At 40.0% G+C, this 20,118-nt stretch overlaps 1 protein-coding gene across 19 annotated transcripts in view; it reads right to left on the bottom strand.

Annotated features, from left to right (window-relative positions):
• The window catches only part of TENM2 (teneurin transmembrane protein 2), a 716,795-nt gene that overhangs the window by 128,679 nt on the left and 567,998 nt on the right, over positions 1 to 20,118 (bottom strand). For all 19 annotated transcript variants that reach the window (XM_079964734.1, XM_079964747.1, XM_079964745.1 and 16 more), the window contains 2 exons: positions 13,666 to 13,788; positions 1,984 to 2,189 (listed from right to left, as the gene is read on the bottom strand). In XM_079964734.1, coding sequence (XP_079820860.1) covers positions 1,984 to 2,189; positions 13,666 to 13,788 — 329 coding nt within the window. The remainder of the gene's footprint in view (positions 1 to 1,983; positions 2,190 to 13,665; positions 13,789 to 20,118) is intronic.

The following is a 20,118-nucleotide window of genomic DNA, read 5'->3' as shown; positions in this document are numbered from 1 at the left end:
CATATTCAGGCAAGGCAAGTTCCTAAGAAGTAGTTTGAACCTTCAAAGAAGAAGCAAAAGAAGTTTTCCCACGGAGATACTGCAAGTCCCATGCAACACCAAAAGTAAAAAAGGAAGAGCATTGTGATCTCTCTTCTTTTGCTGTGTTCTTTGAATCTCTGAAGTGTCTCTAAAGGGTAAGTATTATCTAGAGCTTTCTCTTAGTCAACTGATTCCTTCCCTTTCACTACCTCCCTTTTTCTCCCTTGCTATTTCTACTCCCTGTACTATCATGCAAATGTTCACAGGAAAATTACCTCAGGGCACCTCATACTGTTTCTTTCTATAATGACAAATAAACAATTTTTAACTTTTTAGTGTGGTTACCTTGTAAGAAAGTTTAGCAAAACTTACTATAAAAACTCTTTCTCACCAACATATCCTACGGACGTCTCACCAACATATCCCACAGTCTAAAATGCACTGGGAAATGTCAGTTTGGAATTCAGCACAAACTTGCCACCCGGTCCTTAGCAACTCAGCCGCTAATGACACTCAGCTGAATAATATTGTACCTACAACTTACCACTAAACATTATTATAGGAACTCTCACTCCTCCTGACAGCCCCTTCACTTGTGGGGGGGGGGGAGGCAAAACGTTTAGCAAATATTTTATAATTTGCCACATGATAGAAACCAATTTGCCTGAGATAGCACTGCATTTTTTTATGTTAAGCTCACAAGCATTGCAAGCCAGCATTTATGGAATTTTGCTGTCCCTCTGAAACACTATTCCCTATCCACAGAATTGCAAAACATATTCTGAACAAGTATACAGCTCCATCAGTTTGACTGACTAAACTAGGCTCTTGGAATATTTGCTAAACAGTAATACAGAGAAGTTTCAATCTCATTGGAGCTCTCAGACAGGATCTGAGTCTTCATAGTCTCAGGTTAATCATGTACCTAATTTTCTGATTATTGACTTGTTCCCACAAAGGATTCGACTTGCTTTGGCATATCAGCACTCATCAGTGATGAACTGTCAAGTGAAGTTTTATGCTCTTTTCACAGATCACATTTTTAAACTGAAGGAACATGGTGTTTTCAATTTTAACTTTAGGGCAACATCCAATGTCAAATTCAGATTATTTCTATTAATCTAGTGAGATGTAAAGGGGGGGGAGCTTTTATTGCTGCTTTCATTTTGATATGGAACAGGCTGACTGTTTGTTTCTAGAATCACATTAAGCAATCGATGGATCCTGCTCAGTTGAGTTACCCTATTGTCAAGCTTTATAGCTGTGCAGAAAGTTAGTGCATAATTTTTGGTTATTGAAATAGGTGAATATTGTTAACTCAAGCCAGGATAAAAGAAGAATTGAAGCTTTTGTCTGGGGAATGCTTGAGCTGTAGGCTCCTGCAGGTAAAAAGCTCACTCAGGAGAAAGCTTAAGCCAAGATTTGTGGATTTAAAAACTTATTCAAGACAACAATAAAGTAAAATCCCAGGATAGAATGTGCCTTATGGATCTGCTGTGTTTGAGCTATGTTAAGGAGATGGAACTGAATTTTCACCTGGTAATTCTCTCTTTAAACTAAGAACATCCAAAATGATGAAAATGTAGAAGAGCTGCATCCATACAAATGCTACTACAAATTAACACACAGCAAAACAACCTAGGACACAGATAATATTCCATATGTTCTGCAGAAGCTAACTTTGACAAGAAATGTTATGGGAAATGCAAAGTTTTTGCAGAAAACAGCAGTTCTTTACATTCTCTTTCTTCTCCATTCACAGTCTAGTAATACAAAACAACTTGGTGGGTACTGCTGAATTTCCTCACTCCTACAAGTAGCAGCCAATAAGGTGAAGTGGAGGCAGGGAAACTCACAAAATTCTTTCAGAAACTCTGTATCTCCAGATCCTAGAACATAATCCCACCGAAGAATTAAAATAATCACTAACACTTCCCCCCATGAAACATCTTCATACAATACCTGGACATGTGAAGGTGGCAGTCCTCTTCTTATGTATACAGCAAAAAGGGCATCCTTCCCTAACGAGATATTGAATTTCAGGAATTGTGGCTGTGTGATATGGATTTGTGACCGCCAGAATACTCCTTGTGGTACTTCCTGAGTGACCCTCCGTCCGACCTCTGCCTCCCCGCTATCTATGCTGTTGTTTCTAGAGGCCCAAGGTCCTGGAAGACAAGAGCCAATAAAAGCAGATGAAAGTCAGATTCAAATAGCTATATATTTAGCAGTCTCATTTAAGATGAAACTGTGTGGCAATCTTAGACGTCAAAGCAAAACTTAATTGACAAGACTAATTTATCAACCCATTTCTTTAAAAAAAGTAGTGAAAATACACTGCTTTCAATAGAGTTATTTCAGTGTAAGTGTGAGAATCTGCTTCTTAGAAAGCTATAAACTTGCTCCCTGGGGCTTCTGAAATCTTGCATACAGCTTCCTCTCCCATTTTTAATTCCATGATTGCTCTTTACTGATCAAACATAATAAGAGCAGAGAGGCAGCTAAGCACATTAAAAGCTCCTTGCAGCCTTTTCAACATCCTAATGTGAATGGGATATAAAAATAAATCCACATGGGAAAGTAAGGCAGTAATTTCAAAAGGGAAAGGAAGGGGGTAATTTCAATGTAAATTCACTGATTGAGGAATTTTATTCATCATATGTCAAATACCAAGCAAGTTCGTAAACAATCAAACTATTAAAAAAAGTAAAACCCAAGTCCATTAATTTTAGATTTGCTTCTGCTAAATATAAGATTAGAATGAAACCAAATGTATTGTTTTCCAAAGGCTCGTGTTGCTTGAAACTTGACCAGCTGAAAAATAAAATTATCTCTCCAATATAGTTAAAAACCCCTTGCTGATTCTTGACAAACAACAACTTTCTGGACAAGCAACTTTGGACTGCACCTGGGAAAACTGTGAGATTTTGGATGAAGAGTGGCAGAAAAATATTTTTAAATAAAATAAATAAGAGCATCGCCCATTCTTTGTCTTTTCAGCAACATAAGATAGGTCGAGCTTCATGATTTTGTCTGCATAATTTTGTCACCTTTAGAGTGGATTTTTTTGTTCATTATTGGTGTGTGGTAGTATAACCATGAGGACATAAGAATTGCCTTGCTGGATCATTTCATTTCATGCAGAACCATCTTTGACATGACAACCAGGTGCTCCAAAGCAGCTCACAAACATGGCACAAAGGCAACAATCATCCCAATATTTGTCTAATGATTTAAAGAACCTTGACTAAAAGTCACATCTTTCAACAATTAATTCCATAAGTTAGTAGAACAAATATTGTGTATATTGGAGCTTCTGCAATTCAATTTAATTCAGTGCCTTGGGCAGTTGTACAGCTTACAGTATTATCAGGTAGTGTCAGTGCCATGGAGCGCTTATTATGATGTTTAGCTAGTTCACCAGCTATGGCATTCCTGGTCACTGCTGGCCACAGAGATCCATATTCTGGTAATCTCCCATTTGGATTATGAAACTCTGTAACACTTTCAACATGGAATTCCCTTGAATATGGTTCAAGAACTACGGTTAGTGCAGAATGTTACTGCCAGATTGTTAAGTAGATCAGCTTATTTTATTTACTTCGATTCTATGAGATCTGTACTAACTACGTATATGTTACACGATCCAATTCAAAGTGTTGCTTAAAAAATTGGAGCTCAGGAACACCTCTCTCAATACAGAGTTGCACAGGTGTTAAGATTTTCAGAGGCAATGATGAGGGACTGGATAGAAACCTTAATTAAAATAAAATGAAAGTATTTCAAGATTGTGAATCTTATTTCAGTTTCAGCTATCCAGCTGCTTTAAAGTATGTGATAAAATGGAAGCTTTTTTCTACCCTTCTAATATTTATAGAAGTTTATATTACTATATGTTTTTAATTCAGATTGTTAAATCTGATATGTTGACATGATCACAAATATGGTTTAGATAAATTTGCACCCATATAAGAACATACATCTAGGATATAGTTACACCTCTGGAAGTGAATCAGTTTGCCAAAATCTGTCATAATTTTTGCCAAATATTATCTGTGAGAGACAGCACTTTCAACAAGGGCATAACAATGTGGCAGGGAAGTGTGTATAATCCAAGTAAGTACCAAAACATATCCTCTGCATCCATTGTCTTTAAATGTAATTACCACTGCAACAAGTTTTCAATTTTAAATTCCAAATTGCCTGTGCTCTTGAGGCTTACACTTGCATGTAATGAAAAGCCATTTAAACATATTCTGTTGCCAATGTCTTTACATGGTAAGAGAATGCTTTGACTGAACATTGTTAATCTTTGAATAACAGTTTTTAATAAGCTGTGTCTTTTTTGAATTTTCTAGGTTAATGGGTCTTCAACAATATCCGAGGACAAAGAAAAGGCAAAGAGAAACACAAGAGCATGTTGGCTACAAATGGAACAAATGGGATTAATGTAATATCAAGCAACATGCCTATGTGGGTATGCCTGAGCAACTCATCATCCTCAAGAGGTATCAAGTGAAGATTCATAATGGAACAATGATCCTTTCTACAAGCACTGTCTTTCATCTGAAGATCTGTAAGTACCTTGCACACACTGAGGAACCAAGCAACACAACCAGGTATTGGCATCCTCATAATAAAAAGAGAAATACCAACTATCAAGAGCATGGCAATGTACTAAGGGTAGCACATCAGTCAGTGGCAGTGATGGATAGAAAGGCTAGAATATAAAAGGTTTAATTTGCATCTATCACTTAAGAACGTAAGAAGTGCCATGTATTTGCAAATTGATGCAGATTTCATCATTCAATTAAGACAACAAAGCTTTTCCTAATATTGTAACTTCCATGCTTGGACTATAGACCCAAGGTTACCCAAGCAATGAGTCAAATAACGAAAACATAACAGCTTTACTATTTGTTCAAAAACAACACAGAATCTTATGTCAATGTAAGAACTAAAAGCTTAAGGCATAATTTAAGGTGCCATACAATTCTGTTATTTGGAGCGGCATGGGGATAATATAATCCACTGAGGAAGTTTCCATGGGTTAAAAACATGTCCAGATTTTAACTTTTAAATAAAATAATACCTTCTTGTGGATTGACACACCTCTATTGTGGGTAACAGATCACATTATCTGCTCCTAAACCTGGTAAGAGGACCATGATATACCGGTATGCACATAATATTCAGCAGTAAGTCAACAAACATCTGCCCTACAGTTTCCCTTTCTCTGCTAAGCTTTGTTGATCTCTGCTTCCAAGATGACAATGGACTCTAGTTGGCTTAAGCCAAAGTGATGCTTCCCCACAAAAGCCTAAGTCAACCCTACATGATTGCTTGAAGGGTTGCTGTAAGATCACAGCAATGGGCTGGGCTAAGAGAGCAGCAAAACACCACTGCCAAGCCATTGGCAATGCTTTGGAAATTGAGCCCAAGTATGACCCCGTGGATACCTTCCGATGGGTAGGACAAGAAGACAGAACTTCTGATTCTTTGTTCTACCAGCTTATTGTGAAACAAGAGCTAGCCAAATGAATATATAACATTGTCTTATAAACCAAACCACTCTACCCTAACTTTTCCCATTTGTAGTGAGGGAGCCCATTGGAGATGCCTATCGCCACTTTCACCATTCAAGTCACCCACACATGGGTATAGTTTTTGAACAGGGTTTATCCACATGAACCATAGAGTTGGAAGGGACCTTGAGTGTCATCTAGTCCAATCCCCTGCAATGCATGAATCCTGCCCACAGCTGTCCCTGAGTGGGCTCGAACCACCAACCTGCTTAACAACCATATGAACTGACCCGTTGCATCACAGAGATTCCAGGTTCTATGCAAGTAAGCCAAACCGGCTCGCTTGACTGTGCAATTTGATCCTACAAACGTTAAATTGTATATGAATAGATTCCATTCAAATACTATACCAGTGGAGGGACAGCCTTACACCTATGGACACTGTCACAGTGCAAAGACAGGAAGATGTTTTTAAAATAACTTGTTTCTCTTTTTTGTCCACTGTATGCCCTTCCATATTATCAATTATTGGCTTGTATGTTTCATTAAGATATGTTTTCTCTTTAAACTGAGGCATACTGGCACATTAAAGATGTGATAAGCAAATGGCATTGTAGTAGCTGAAAAATGTCCCCTGTACTGAAATGGTGGAGAATACATATATCATGTGCCTTCAGCATACTTGCGTAGTAAGGAGTATTTGCAGAATTAATTAACTTTGTTTTCAATTTCCTTATCTGAATATTTCATAAGCATGAACCAAACTGCAGTGAAGTTAATAAGAAGCTCTCTGAAAAACTTAGCTTTGGGCTCTAGAACAGCTAACTCCTTCTGCAAAAGTAACAGGTGTTTTAAAGTGGAAGGCTACATAGCAGAAGTCGAAGGCTGTGATGGAAAGACCACTGTAGTAGCCTCATACTTGCATATTTCATACTTCTTGTTACTGCAGTCGATAGGCTATTTAATACAGATCTTTGAAGATGTACTTTAGGAATAATGGACTAAATTGGTTAGCTACATGAGTTATCATCCTTTTTTCATGGTGATGTTAAACAAATCAATTTGACATCACATTCAAATGTTATAATTCTATGGAATTGTGGATATTTAGGCAGTGCACAACTCAGGAACAAATTTCAAATATTTCAATCAATTAAAAGGAAATACATTTAAAAATAGTAGAGTCTCCTACAAGCATTAGAGGCAAATAAGTTTTGAACAGTTTTAGACTTAGTTCAGGGGTTAGCAAGGTTTATCTTGCCTGGGCCGGATTGGCCCTGTGGGGATCCCTCCATGGGCTGGATTGTGCACTTGTGTGAGTGTGCACGCTTGCGATTTCCAACATCTGCGCATGCGCAGGGGCGATTTTAGGCACCGTGGAAGCAAGTCCCTGCGTCGTGCTGTGCCAGTTTAGCACAGCGTGCGAGCGGGCAACTCAGTTCGGGGGTGGCTCTTGGGCCTGTCAAATGACCTCCGACGGCCGCTTCCGGCCCATAGGTCTTAGGTTGCTGACCCCTGACTTAGTTCATCTAAATCTGAAATGATAAAAAGATGCTGCAAGGTAGGTTATAGAAATGAAGCCCCCACAAGAGTACCTGTAAAATTTAACAAAAGTTACAAAGTACGCCTGCATAAATCTGCTTTAGAAATTATTCTGCCCCACATATTTTTATCTGTAGCAAATAAAACTGAATACTGAGTATTTTGTAAGACATCACACTTCATTCCCATTAATTCTATAGGCAGTGCAACTAGCCCAGGGATCATTTGAACTCTTAGAAGGGCTCAGAAGACTTGTATTTCATTGTCTATTAACACAGTTCATGCCATACATGATACAGTTTTGAGCTGTCAATAAATTCTGCTAATAGCACTTGCTTATAGTTCTGCTGAGTCTACATTCTCCTGTAGTAACTACTGCTTTACTTCCTAGAACTAAAAAAGTGCCTATCTCTCACCAAAGCTGCAATGTCAACTTACTTGCTCTAAATGAACACTAACAGTTTTTTGAAATGTAGAAGAAAAGAACACATTTCAGATGGTCAAAATACTAAAATAAACATACATGGGGGGAAGGCTGCTCCCATGACGTGTGTGTGTGTGTGTGTGAGAGAGAGAGAGAGAGAGAGAGAGAGAGAGAGTTCAGTAGTGTGTGATTAGATAGGCAGAAAGAGTACTAACAGCTCAGACCTAGGCATGAAACAGTAAACGAAACATATGAGGTTTTTTACGGTGGGGCTAGGCTACATACCGAGACCCTATTAATTCATGGATCCAGTAAATGTTAAAATCTAAGCAAGGATTCAAATTCCTGGAATAGGGTGTTAATGCTGTGAACCCCTCCATCGTATATATGTGTAAATCTACCATATATCATAAAGGCGCCTGGAACCCCTTGAATTTCACACCACTTGGAGATTGGAATGGTGTATAACACATAAATACAACCAGGCTGCAATGTTGCCATTAAATAAACTCATATCCAGTCTGATCTACTTTGTTTCTAAAACTAAAGCACTGCAAATCTTATGCACGTGTGAGTATATATATATATGCACATACAGAGTAACAAATTTTGCACTAAAGACACTCCAGCGGTCCTAGATAGCTTAAACAAAAGTATTTATTTCCAGCATTGATCCATTTTGTTTTCATGATCTACAGCAGTGGTTTTCAACCAGTGTGCCATGGCACCCTGGAGTGCCTTGAATGATGGTCAGGGGTGCCGCGGGCAACACTGGCCTCTGTTTCTCTTTCCTTCCCTCCCTTCCTCTGATGCCTTCTTGTGTCTCTGCCTTCCAAAATCTTGCAGCAGTACTGGCTACAAGTTCCTCAGGTGCCTCTGTGGTTGGCCAGGGAGAGCTGGTTGCCAGGAGCTGAGGCAGCATTGGAATTAGTAAGCAAGTGGGCGAGGGACCCTACGCCAGCCAGTCCACCAGCCTTTGCTGTTGGGAATGGACAGACAGGATCCAGGGCCCCGCTGGACAGTGTGAGGAGTCACTTCTCTTTGGGGGGGGGCAGCTCAGAGGACTCCCAAGGAGAGAGGAGAGGAGGTTGAGGAAACACTCCACAAGGGTGTTCGAAAAGGGTGAGAAGCTGCCAGCTTGGCAGGCAAGGGGTGACATAACTGGGCTCCTGAGCCCCACAGGGGTGCCGCAGAAAGAATGCAGTTAGTCGAGGAAGACGTGGACACAAAAATGTTGAAAAACTCTGGTCTACAGGAATGCTTGCATCCTCCATTTTCACCCACTGTTTGTCAATCTGTTCATTTACATGTGCATATTTCAGGGGGCTAATGCAAACCATCAGTAACATTCTGATGTAGCATAAGCTAGAAGAAACCATGGAGAAAATCTAAAAAAGAAGAAGAAGTGAGCCTTTAGCTAAACTGTAATACTCTAGAATAGAATAACAGTGGCAGAATTTAAAAATGCTGCAAGCTGGTGTCTTGGAGTTTGCTTATCTCAGGTCTCATAGCTGCTAAAAATACTTTGCAGTTTTTTCTCTTTTATCAGAAGTCTATATGAAAGGAAGTTTTAAATGCTTATTTCTTCTTTTTACCCAGGGAAGTCATTTTGATCTGTAAATCAAATATGTATTTAGCCACCTGTAAATATAAGATTGATCTCCTTTCTCCATTATTTATTTTTAGATGGGTGTTATTTACCCAGTTCAAATTATTGTTTTGTCATGTGCACTGCAGAGTGGAGCTCAGTACTCCTCAAGCATGCCCGAGTGGGGGGGAAAAATCTGAGGCCAAAGGTATCCATTTTTATCCTCCCTTCAAAAGGATATTCTGAAAATGACACAGCATGGACAATAGCAGCATAAGCTGCAACTCAGACAGACAAATTGACTCATAACATTATTGAATGTGCCCAGGATAGCACATTTTGTTTCTCAGAACTAAGCTCATATTAACCAATATCAAGGAAGTTTGGAAGATTTAAGACCCAGACACAGTGAAGCTGTGGTGGTGCTGGATTAAATTGGGCCACAACTCTACTGAGCATGTATCCATGTGATCAACGAGCCCACCAGCTGATTGACAAGCTGTCATTCAACCACTGTTGAGGTCTGCCACAGTGTGAACAGCTTCCAGTGGACCTCATCCAGTCACTAGTAGGGGGTGCTGTGGCCCACCAGCCCTGAAGCTGAGCTTCTGGAAAGCACCACCCTCCAAGGTCCCTTAAGGGGATTCCATGCTGGGTTGGGGTGAGGTGCCCCTCCCATGCTCCTCCCTACTAAGGATCCACTCCAAAGTTGTGAAGATTGCTTTCAGGAAGGAAAAAACCCACAGGACCCAGCCAATCCACCTGTGGTCAAAATCCCCCTCCCCCCAAGCCCTGAAGCCATCGACTAACTGTTGTCCATAGGAAGGCACTCATCTGCACCACCAAGAACAGCTCTGGCTCTGTCCAGTGTATTTTGACAATCTTTAAGAAACTGTGGCATGTTGAGCAAACACCCCATTGATGAATAAATGTTTGCTCGATATGCCACAGCTTCTTAAAGATTGTCAAAATACACTGGACAGAGTCAGAGCTGTTCTTGGTGGTGCCATAGGTGAGTTCAGCTGCCTTGGTCTTATTTATGCCCACATGTCATTCAGAGAAGATGTGTTGAGTTAAGGTTCACACAATGTTTAGCCAGGCAGACAAGACATCATCCTAAAATGATATACTTCCTTCTCTAGATTTTCCTTCTGTTGACCATCCACAATCAGCTGAGCAGGGAGAGTATCTTCTTCCAACCTCCACTTCAGGAAACCCTCATTCTTTTCCATAGACAAACTGGCAGGAAATGGGGTGGAAATGTGCTCCTGACACTGCCTACCCTGTGGGGCAGCTCCTTTTATTGTGCTGCGCGTCTGATGGAACAGTTTCAGGCCCATCCCACTGTTCTTATTTTTGACAGAAACCTCTGGGGTAAGCACAGTGCATCTTGACACTGCATGGGAGGGGCACAACCAGAAATTCTTGTCTGGTACCCCATGTAGTTAGTCACCCATGTAGTGACTAAAGGTTTGACAAATCACTATATCATGGGTTCACTTCAACATCATCAGAAAGGTGACAAGTGTGATGTACAGTATCTCAGAGTACAAATGTTAAGGATGAAGGATTATCAAAGCCTTTGGCCTCCTTGACTCCTTCAGGAGGAAGGGTGGGATATAAATTCAATAAAAATATAAACAAGAACAATTCACAAACAAGTGATGTAATACTAAATAATTCACATTAATTGTATTTCACATGAGTAATAATAATGGATTTCACATCAATTACAGTGCTTTGAAAGTAGTACACTGAAGTTTATGAGAAATCAAAACCTTTACCAATGTTCAATGCTGCATGAATTCACATTACAGCCTTTTGCTTGTTTGCATCTTAATGTGCCCTAAGGTATAATTTACTTGGTACAGTACTTAATAAGGTTAAGCGTCCCACAACACATTGCATACCTTGATTAAAACACAGCCTAAGTAAATTACTAAATGCAACAATGCTTTGTGGGATAGACAAGGGTGCTGGATATATGGAATTTGACATTTTGAGGGCTTCCATTTCAAATATCAGAGAAGATGAGGAGGAGCAATACGGTGCAATGCGTTAATTTCTTACTCCACACGTGCTTGCATGTTAGAATGATCACATGTTCAAAATAATTGGTAAGCTGAATTTTATAATACATTCTACCATTTGCAATACCAAGCTGTACATAGCAGGTCACACTTCCTAGGTTACTGTGTCTAATAACCTGAGTATATTTAGAAGTCAGGACATCATAGCATAGAAAAATTAGAACTAGAAATAATCCATTTGATTGTTTACCCACTATTCTATCATTTGAATTATTTAGGAGATGGATGGAACAACTATGCCTACCTGCACTGTGTGAAAAATCCCCCCTCTCTATCTGGTGCTTATTCTCTTTAGATATTTGTAGATTAGTGGTTTTCAACCATTTTAGACCTGGGACATACATTTAGCTGAAACATGCATTTTGGAAACCACTTCTTAATTTTTAACCACACATTTGAATAGTGATAGTGTTCCAGGTAAAACCCACAGTAGGTCAGGCTGTGACCCCGTAGCATACCCTGATTAATTAGCAGCAGACAAATATTGTGTACTGCTGTAATGTTTATCCTTCCCTCTGTTTCTTCTGTTTCACCACAGTTTTTCTGGCCAAAGCAGACAAATGACAAATGTAATGACAAATGCCCACTCAACATACTACATTACTTTCAGCTTCTGATCATGCTTTGATAAAATACCAAGTTTATTAGTACAAGAAGAACATCTGGCCAGTTTTCAACAGCAAAACGTGCACTCACCCCTGAATACAGGGAGACAATGCTTCTTATATAGCCAGCCCTATGCATGTTTACTCAGATGCAAGTCCCACTCTTTTCAGTGAGGTTTTCAACCTAAGAGGTTCACATTTACTTCCACACTGCAAAAAGGTAGCATAAGACAGAGTTATCTTACTGCTCATATTTCAAGGGCTAACATGTGTCTCTCTCAGTTTGGAAGGCTATCATCTTTTTAAAGTAGTTGCTGGCTTCATCCTGGGCTCTGTCAATTATGAAAGGTCATTCTGCACAACCGAGGAGGCAGGACCTGAAACAGCTGGTGTGTGAAAAGCTTGACAGAGGGCTTCTTAAAAACTGCTGGCCTGGCAATATTAGCCTTAAATTAAGTGAATGAAAAGGAAAAGGCAGCAAACCTTTCAGACTTCTTCTGCTACCATGTCATGCCTTTTTGAAGTTTGTTTTATTATTGCAGAGAAGAACATATGGGTTCAAATATAATATTCAAAGGTTTCATTTGGGATGCCACTCAAAAAGATCATTAATTTCTTTATATCTGATGAGAGGGCCTCTAGAATGATAACAAAAGCTGATGACATAATAAAATTTGTTACTTTTTTTAAGGTGCCACACGACTCTTTTTGCTGTACATTTGGTTGTAAATTTTTTGCTCTTTTCTAGCTGCTCCTACATCATCCATTTCTTTCTTTTCTGCTCTAGTCCTGGAGACTGCCAGTACATGATAAATGTAGTAATCTCCCCCCACCCCCGGCAAGACTCCTGTGTCATCAGCATTTGTATTACAGGCAGAAAAATTCAACAGGTGAGGACTCTTACGACTTCATCTCTGTGACAGAAAAGGGTCTGCTTGCTGAGCTTCTGCCTGTCGTGCCACACAAGGGCCTTGACGGAAAGAGCAGTAGCAAGCCCACAGGGGAGTAAATCGGAAACAATTCCCTTCATTGTGAGGTCTATGTGTTTGAGGTCTAGTCAGGATTAGGATTACCAACTGGCCATAAGAAGTATGTCCTACCTAGCTTGGGCTTGTGTCGTTAACAGCAGTTCACTTTTCAGAAATCAGCAAGTAAAAACTTCTATGGCACTGAGGTAAATTTTAGTGCTTGCTAATATCTGCATATCAAGCCACAGCAAAGGGAAAAGAAGGCTGGGGGGGAAGGAGTTGGCAACTCTATTCATGATGTTAACCACCCTCAGCATAATTGATCAAAAATCTAGAGTTTATATGGTGACCTGAAAGTCCTCAGCATATGTTTTATAAACAAAAATGGTTTGTGCTTTCCTTCAAATATACAAATTTCTAAAGGAAAATGACCATCCAACCATTTCTCCATATAACCCCTGTTTTTTCTTAGTTTCCCAATGAAGCAAGCATGGAAGCAATAATCTATTTCTTCAGAAGCAATCCCCATGTTGTTTCCCCTCACTCTGGTTATGCATCTCTTTAAAATTTCTAAGCTATCCACAGTATGGGATGTGAAGTTCAACAGTCCATATTATTGTTGCTCAGAACTGCTAGGGATATGTATTAAAGCTGACACTGCAGGATAAGGTCCCTTTTAAAACTGTTGCAATTTTGCCAGATATGGCAGTACAAGTGGAATTCATGGAGAAGAACTGCTGCAGTCAAACGCTGCAAGTAACAGTACTCCTGGAAGTGGACCATGAATAATGTTTTTAATATACTCAAATGAAATACATTTATTTTAAAGCCTTAACTACAGGTTGTGGTATGTGAAAGACTGGCTGTTCTACAAATAGCAAAAGATGCAGCTGAATCCTCACCTTTACCTCCAGATGGCATTGTTGCTACATCATCAGAGCCTGGCAATCCAGTCCGTATCCCATTGTTAAAGGTGTGTCCATCTGCTGGTTGTAGCTGCCAGTTTAGCCCAAGCATATGCATTGCTGTAAGACACAGAAAGCCGGGAAAAATAAACATACAATGTATACATTACAAAAGTCATGAGGGAAGAGAAAACCATTTTAAAATAAAGCTGTTTCAGGAGGAAAAAAAGCTTTTTTCGGGGCAGGGGGTGTAATGCATGGGAGCAATGTATTTTATATTTGTTGAACTGCTTCAGTGTAGTACAATGAAAAATATATAGATAATACTACATATAATAAAAATAACTGGATAAGAGACAAAAAGTGATTCATTAACATGCCACTATAAAAAAGTATAAAGACAAAACATTCCTCAAAATAAAATCATATTATTTTGTTGTGCAAAGACTGCAATAGTGTGCACAATCAGATAAAAGTCAGTTCCACCGAATAAGGAGGACTTACTGCTGAGTAAACATGCCAAGAATACAGTTGAAAGTCTGACAGCTGCCTCTATTTAGAACTGAAATGTGCGTAATACATTTCACAATAAATGCAAAGCCTTTCTTCAGTGTTTTAACATGTGTAGAGTTCATTTTTGGATCTCATTGTGTAGAGGACATTTAAAACTCACTGGGGAAAGCAACTGTTTAATGAACAGTCGCTATTAGCCGTTGATTAATCAGAAAATATTTGCTTTCGTGTCATTGTCTTTACCTTTCTGGAAGACACCTAGGAACTGTAAAAAAAAGGGGGTGGAAAAAGAATAGTTAAGCCTAACCATAGTTAGAGGTTGAAAGTAGTATGAGAGAAGCATTGTTTTACAGGTTATACACTCCATTCTTTTGTGTCTGTGTTGTCTCTGGAGAAACAGACTTCTCAAAAGCACCTATGAACAAAGAGCCATTTCACATGTTACATTTTATAGGTGCTTAAAGATGTTTACACATAAAATTGTATAGTATGAGGACCATGCTACATGTTATGCTAAATGCTTATCATGCTGCTACAGATGTGCTTTTGTCTTTATTCAATTGTAAGTGCAAGGGTGTGTGGGATTGTCATCAAGACTGCAGCACATGGGGGTATCCTTTTTCTCTTCCACTGCAGTCCAGAAATACTCTCCCACCATGCCTACAAAGGTTAGCACCCAAGGGAGCTTCCCCCCCAAAAAAACTTAATTTGCAGGGGGGAATCTTTCTGTCTGGATCCCAGCTTGAAAGTGAATAAATAAACGTTTCCTCCTGTATGCTGCAGTACCAAAAGAACCCACCTATATGTTTTTTAAAAAACCTCACAGACATGGGCGTGGCAAGGGGAGGGGAGGGGGGACAAATCAAGTAAATAAGTAAAAATACTTAACTATCTGACCAATCACATCATGGGTAGCTCAGTTTTGCCCCCCCCCCAAATGATCCTGGTTACGACCATGCTTAGACATTGCTGCTTGCTACACAAATTGATGTCTAGTTTGGCTCTGAATATGTTCCCCAACACTGCAATTTGTCTGCAGCTCCCTGCCTACTCTCTGTGAAATGGCCCTCAGGTGTGTGTGCCCACCATAAGGAAATAAACATCAACCATATTACCTTAAATTCTCTGAGGAGCAAAACTGTCTCTTTCAAGTGCAATATATTGAAGTCCAATTACAACACATAGTTTGAAAGACACAAGCAGCAGGGGTATTGCTAAGTACTTAGATACTAATAATATTCAGGGGAAAGATCCATGGTACATATTTGCATAAAATTTGCATATGCCAACATGCCCATACCTCCTCAGAAGTACAAGGGGAACAGGACCCTCCAGAAGATCCCAGCTTTTAAAGACCTAGGAGCACTGCCTTAAGAATAGCTGGTTTAAAGTAAGTGATAGGACAGTGATATTTTAATAGTCCAAAGATTCATATATGGAATATGACTGCTGGCTTGACTGTACTACATCTGCCTGCCTTTTGAGCTATCCTTGTGGAATCCTTCCTGAGATTCTAATGCCAGGTTTCGTTTATAAAGGAACAGGTCACAGGTCACAGATTACAGATGCTCCTGCTCCTTATGTCATCAACATGAAGGGTTGCCAGAGAACAGCCTTGCATCTTTCAAGTTCCCAGTGCAGAAGGGAGCAAGGCAGCCATGGTATATCCTGTCCATTCCTTTTCCAGTCCACTCACCTGCCCTTTTCAGCAGGACTCCTGATGTGCCTTACTGCAGGTGAGGGAAGCAGGCAGACAATAGAAGCAGCAAGTGATGGCTGTCTCATGTCACCAGGCAGTTTAAAAGGATGAATATATTCATGAACCCCAACTTGTGACCCAGCTTCCTTAAGGACTATCTGTCAACTAACCAACCTTCCTTCCTTCAGGATTTACAGAACTCAGTATTACCCCTGTGCAGCAAATTATGTAGCTTTGTCCCCCATTTCCAATTGCTCAGATCTATCTGAAAAACTTGCCTCATTACAACCAGTGCAATAATTAAATGTGCTTTGAATTATTAATGTGCAAGACCAGTTAATGAGTTTGGAGGTATTATTCTTCACAAATATACTTCGTTCCTAGTCTGTGTTGAGCACTAAATGGTTTTGCCGAGTTCCGTTCTCTACCTTACAAATGGCCAGTCAGCCGTTGAAGGACTGGAAAGAGGACACAGTGGGTTAATTTTTAAAAACAGTTTCTCTCAGGAGAGTCTGGTTCAAATGTAGCAGGGGTCACAAGTGAAATGAATTTGGTAGGCCTAGTCTCCAATGGTAGTTATGGCTACAGTTCAGAAGGAATGTACAATTCATCACCATTGACAGGACCTACTCAAGAGAGGCCTGGAAATGGAATAGCTGGGTCTTGAGGGTCAGGATAAAGGGCCAACAGAGCAGCTACGTGGTGAAGCAGGCCCAGGCCTGACAACATTATGTTTGAGGCTGCTTAGTGCAATCAGCCATTAAAAATGTATGAGTCTAAAGTGACAAAATCCTCCTGGGCTGACTTCCACAGAAATGTGTGAAGGGGTACATATATTAAGGTAAAAGGTAAAGGACGATGAAGTCCAGTCAAAGGCAACTATGGGGTGAGGCGCTCATCTTGCTTCAGGCTGAGGGAGCCGGCATTAGTCCACAGACAGCTTTAATAAGCACCCCACACAAACATCCACATCCATGTGGTGTTTTTCCCTTGGGGGGGAATACAAAGCAGAATGAGCATAGCTAGATGCAACTCTGATTTTGCTAACAAGCAACATAGTTGGTGAGACTTTGAGCAATCACATAGGGAAACAAGAGATCATATCCTTCACGTACTGAGGTCACAGCAGCTTTGTGGGGCATTGCTAAACTGTTCTCACACAGAAGTGTCTGGTAAAGGATAAAGAACCAATCAATACGTCTTAGATGAAATATGTGGAGTGACATCGTCATCTGCTTGTGTAAACACAGTAGCCAGATACACACTGTGTTTAGAGAGAGGGTTATCAAGGGGTGAAGATTTTTTAAGGATCAGCATTGTCAATATATAGCAGGAGAAGAAAATACCCACTGCTCATCTTAAATGAAAGACAGTTAAGTTTGCAAGGCCAGGTCTTCAATAGATGCTAGGCTCTTGACTTATAATAAAATTTGTTTTATACAACATCATTGGTTCAGACTTTATAACTGTGAATCAAACCCCAGAAGATTAGTACTACAAGTAAATATAAAGAAAGCAAGAAAGGTATGTTGCTGTCAAAGGTGTGCAAATGAATTTTTATTAAACATTGGGACTGGGAAATTAAAACCAAAACCTAAACAATGGGGTCACTTTCTACACATTTTTGCTCTTCACTCGGAGAACTGGCATGTTAACAGGTGATGTCAGCTGATGGGTAAAGGTTCAATCCAGTGTGGCAGTGCTTTGCAAACACATTCCCTGTGGGTTATATGCTGGTAAAGGAGACCCTGCAGAAAGCAGGATCAAACCCTTTCTACACATCAGCTGTCAAGCAGAGAGTTTAATTTTGCTGGGTGCTTTTTTGCCAGCATGTTCTCTGAGAGGAATGGGCTGGTGGGCTCCTGTGGGTCAATGGTCACAGGTAGTTGGGATCTCCTACTCATAAGTAACCTGACATAGGGAGGGATTCAATGTAGCACTAAAAAGATTGCTCCCCCAGTGCAAGCATCCCTGCTTGCCTAATGGAACAATCTGCCCTCTTCTCCCTTTGCACACAGTTCTAGGTTCTTCTGACCCCTCAACAACTGGGGAGGTGAAGGGGTCATGTAAGGGGAGGAGAAGGGGGAAGTTGCCTTGCAGTAGCAGAAGTTCTTGCACAGGCTTCCACTGGCAGGGCTTGTTGGTTGAATCCTGCCCACAAACATGATGTCAAATTATTGACAGGCGAGTGTCCCTGCTGACCTATCAAAGTTCACCTGTGGAATGAGGAAGATAAAGATCTGGCCCATCAGGCCAAAAAGTTTCACCACCTCTGGTTTAACCAGTGAGATCTGTCTTGTAACTGGCCTGTAAATGTAAGTCACATCTGTTCTCTAGGCTGCCTTGAAAGCCCAGGTATCTTTAAGCATCGACATGTTCTTTCAGTACATTCAACCTGGACCTCTTGGCTTCTTAACAGCCTTGTGGTGCTTTAACTTATGTTGTGGCATAAGGTGCATTGCAATGTGAACCCAATTACCAATCATTCCCCAGCACAGATGCCTCAAGTATTGTTTTTAAATCCCAGCAGATCTACAGGATCAAATTACCCAAGGCATTTCCCACAGAAAGCCATTCTGCATGTGCCATTGGCTGTTTTTGCAGGCTTCAGAATGAGTTATAAAAAGGCTGCTTGATGGCCCAATTCCAAAGCTAAAACCTTGTACCCAAATATTATTTTTTTAAAAAAATTCTAAACATGGTTAACAAATGGCTGAGGACCAGTTTTAGTTATGGAATGGAAGAGGCACATAATGGTAAGCTTAGGTGTCACAAATGATAGTCTTTACATGTCTTTAGAGGGTATAATTTCATGTAAGTGGCAAAATTAGCTAGGTGTCACTACACAGAGACTCTAGATTAAGCAATCTAATGCCAGGAAGCTGCTAAATCGGTATATATCAATGATAAAAACGTAGCATTGCAAATGTGTGTTGCTGTATGCTGCAAGCGGCAAAGCATGATTGTTCTCAAATTATATTTTCCAAGATTATGGCTGCAAACCTATACACTCTTGCTTGTGAGTAAGTCATTTTTAGCTCAATGGCATCTACTTCTATGTAATAATCATAGTATGTGCATTTTAGTGTGTGCATTAAATCACACACTGAGTTCATGTTCTGCTGTACATGTTGATGTTTACTATTACTTGCAGTTCTAGAATAAAGCCTCTTACTTGCTGCTTGATATACAGGTGGAAGAAGGCAAGGGAATGAGGAATCCTTTTCATTTATCTGTTAGCCATCCACAGCTACTTCTGTCAGTAGGTGGGGAAAACAGGGGAACTAATGGCTGTCAGCATGGATATTGATGAAGGATGAATGATAGCAGCCAACAGCCGGGGGTGGGGGTGGGCAGTAAGGAAGAGTCCAGGTTCCTTTAAAATGTATGCCTTGCTTCATTTTGGATCCCCGTTTCCAAAAAGGGAATGGGAGTCATCTAATGCTTTTCAGCGTACTTATATGTAGAAGAGGATTTGGGTGAAATAAACACAAAATCTTTCAAAACTGAGTCAGTGATATTTCTTCTCCAGGCCTGCATTGCGTGAATGGAATGGAATGAATTTTCAAAGCAATGCACGACAGATACGCCCACAAATCCCATTAGCTGTAATGGGATTTGTGCGCCTATCGCCCATGCAATGCTTTGAAAATTTACCCCTCCGTGTCCAATTTTAGTCTTTCTGCTTCCAAAATACTTGAAAAGCTTACACACACTTGGAATTACATTACAGTTTTTTTATAAAATAAAATAAAAATCACAAGATCTGGCTTTAAATTCCCTGAAGCACCACCAGAAAGCATGTTTAAAAAGAACTGGAACAATAGTAACAACCTGTATTATCATTAGTTTTCTATCTTCTATTCTGACAGCAATGAGAACAAACTTCTGTTTTATTCTCTTTTTGTATTTCTTTCCTTCAGTCCTCCTAAAAGAAATGTTTTGATTTTGTGCCACTTTGCGAATGCAATTTTTGTCACAAGAATGATAACAGCACTGCATGCTGCATTCAGAATTTGAAATCTTAGGACAAAGGCTGTGCAAGAGAACATATTGCAGCAACACCATTCATCTATTCTCATGACAGACCTTAGATTGTACAGAGAGCAGAAAATTGGCACAAGATTCATCAATTCCTGAAACCAAATATAATGAGCCTGCTTTTGTGGCAACCTTAAGATTCAAAATGCAGTCTCTTTGCCCTGTGTCCTCTTTGGCTAGAGGACCTGAATGAAAAT

The sequence above is a fragment of the Podarcis cretensis genome, assembly GCF_951804945.1.
Source record: "Podarcis cretensis genome assembly, chromosome: 2".
In the NCBI taxonomy this organism is placed as follows: domain Eukaryota; kingdom Metazoa; phylum Chordata; class Lepidosauria; order Squamata; family Lacertidae; genus Podarcis; species Podarcis cretensis.
This window is presented reverse-complemented; position numbering and strand designations above follow the sequence as displayed.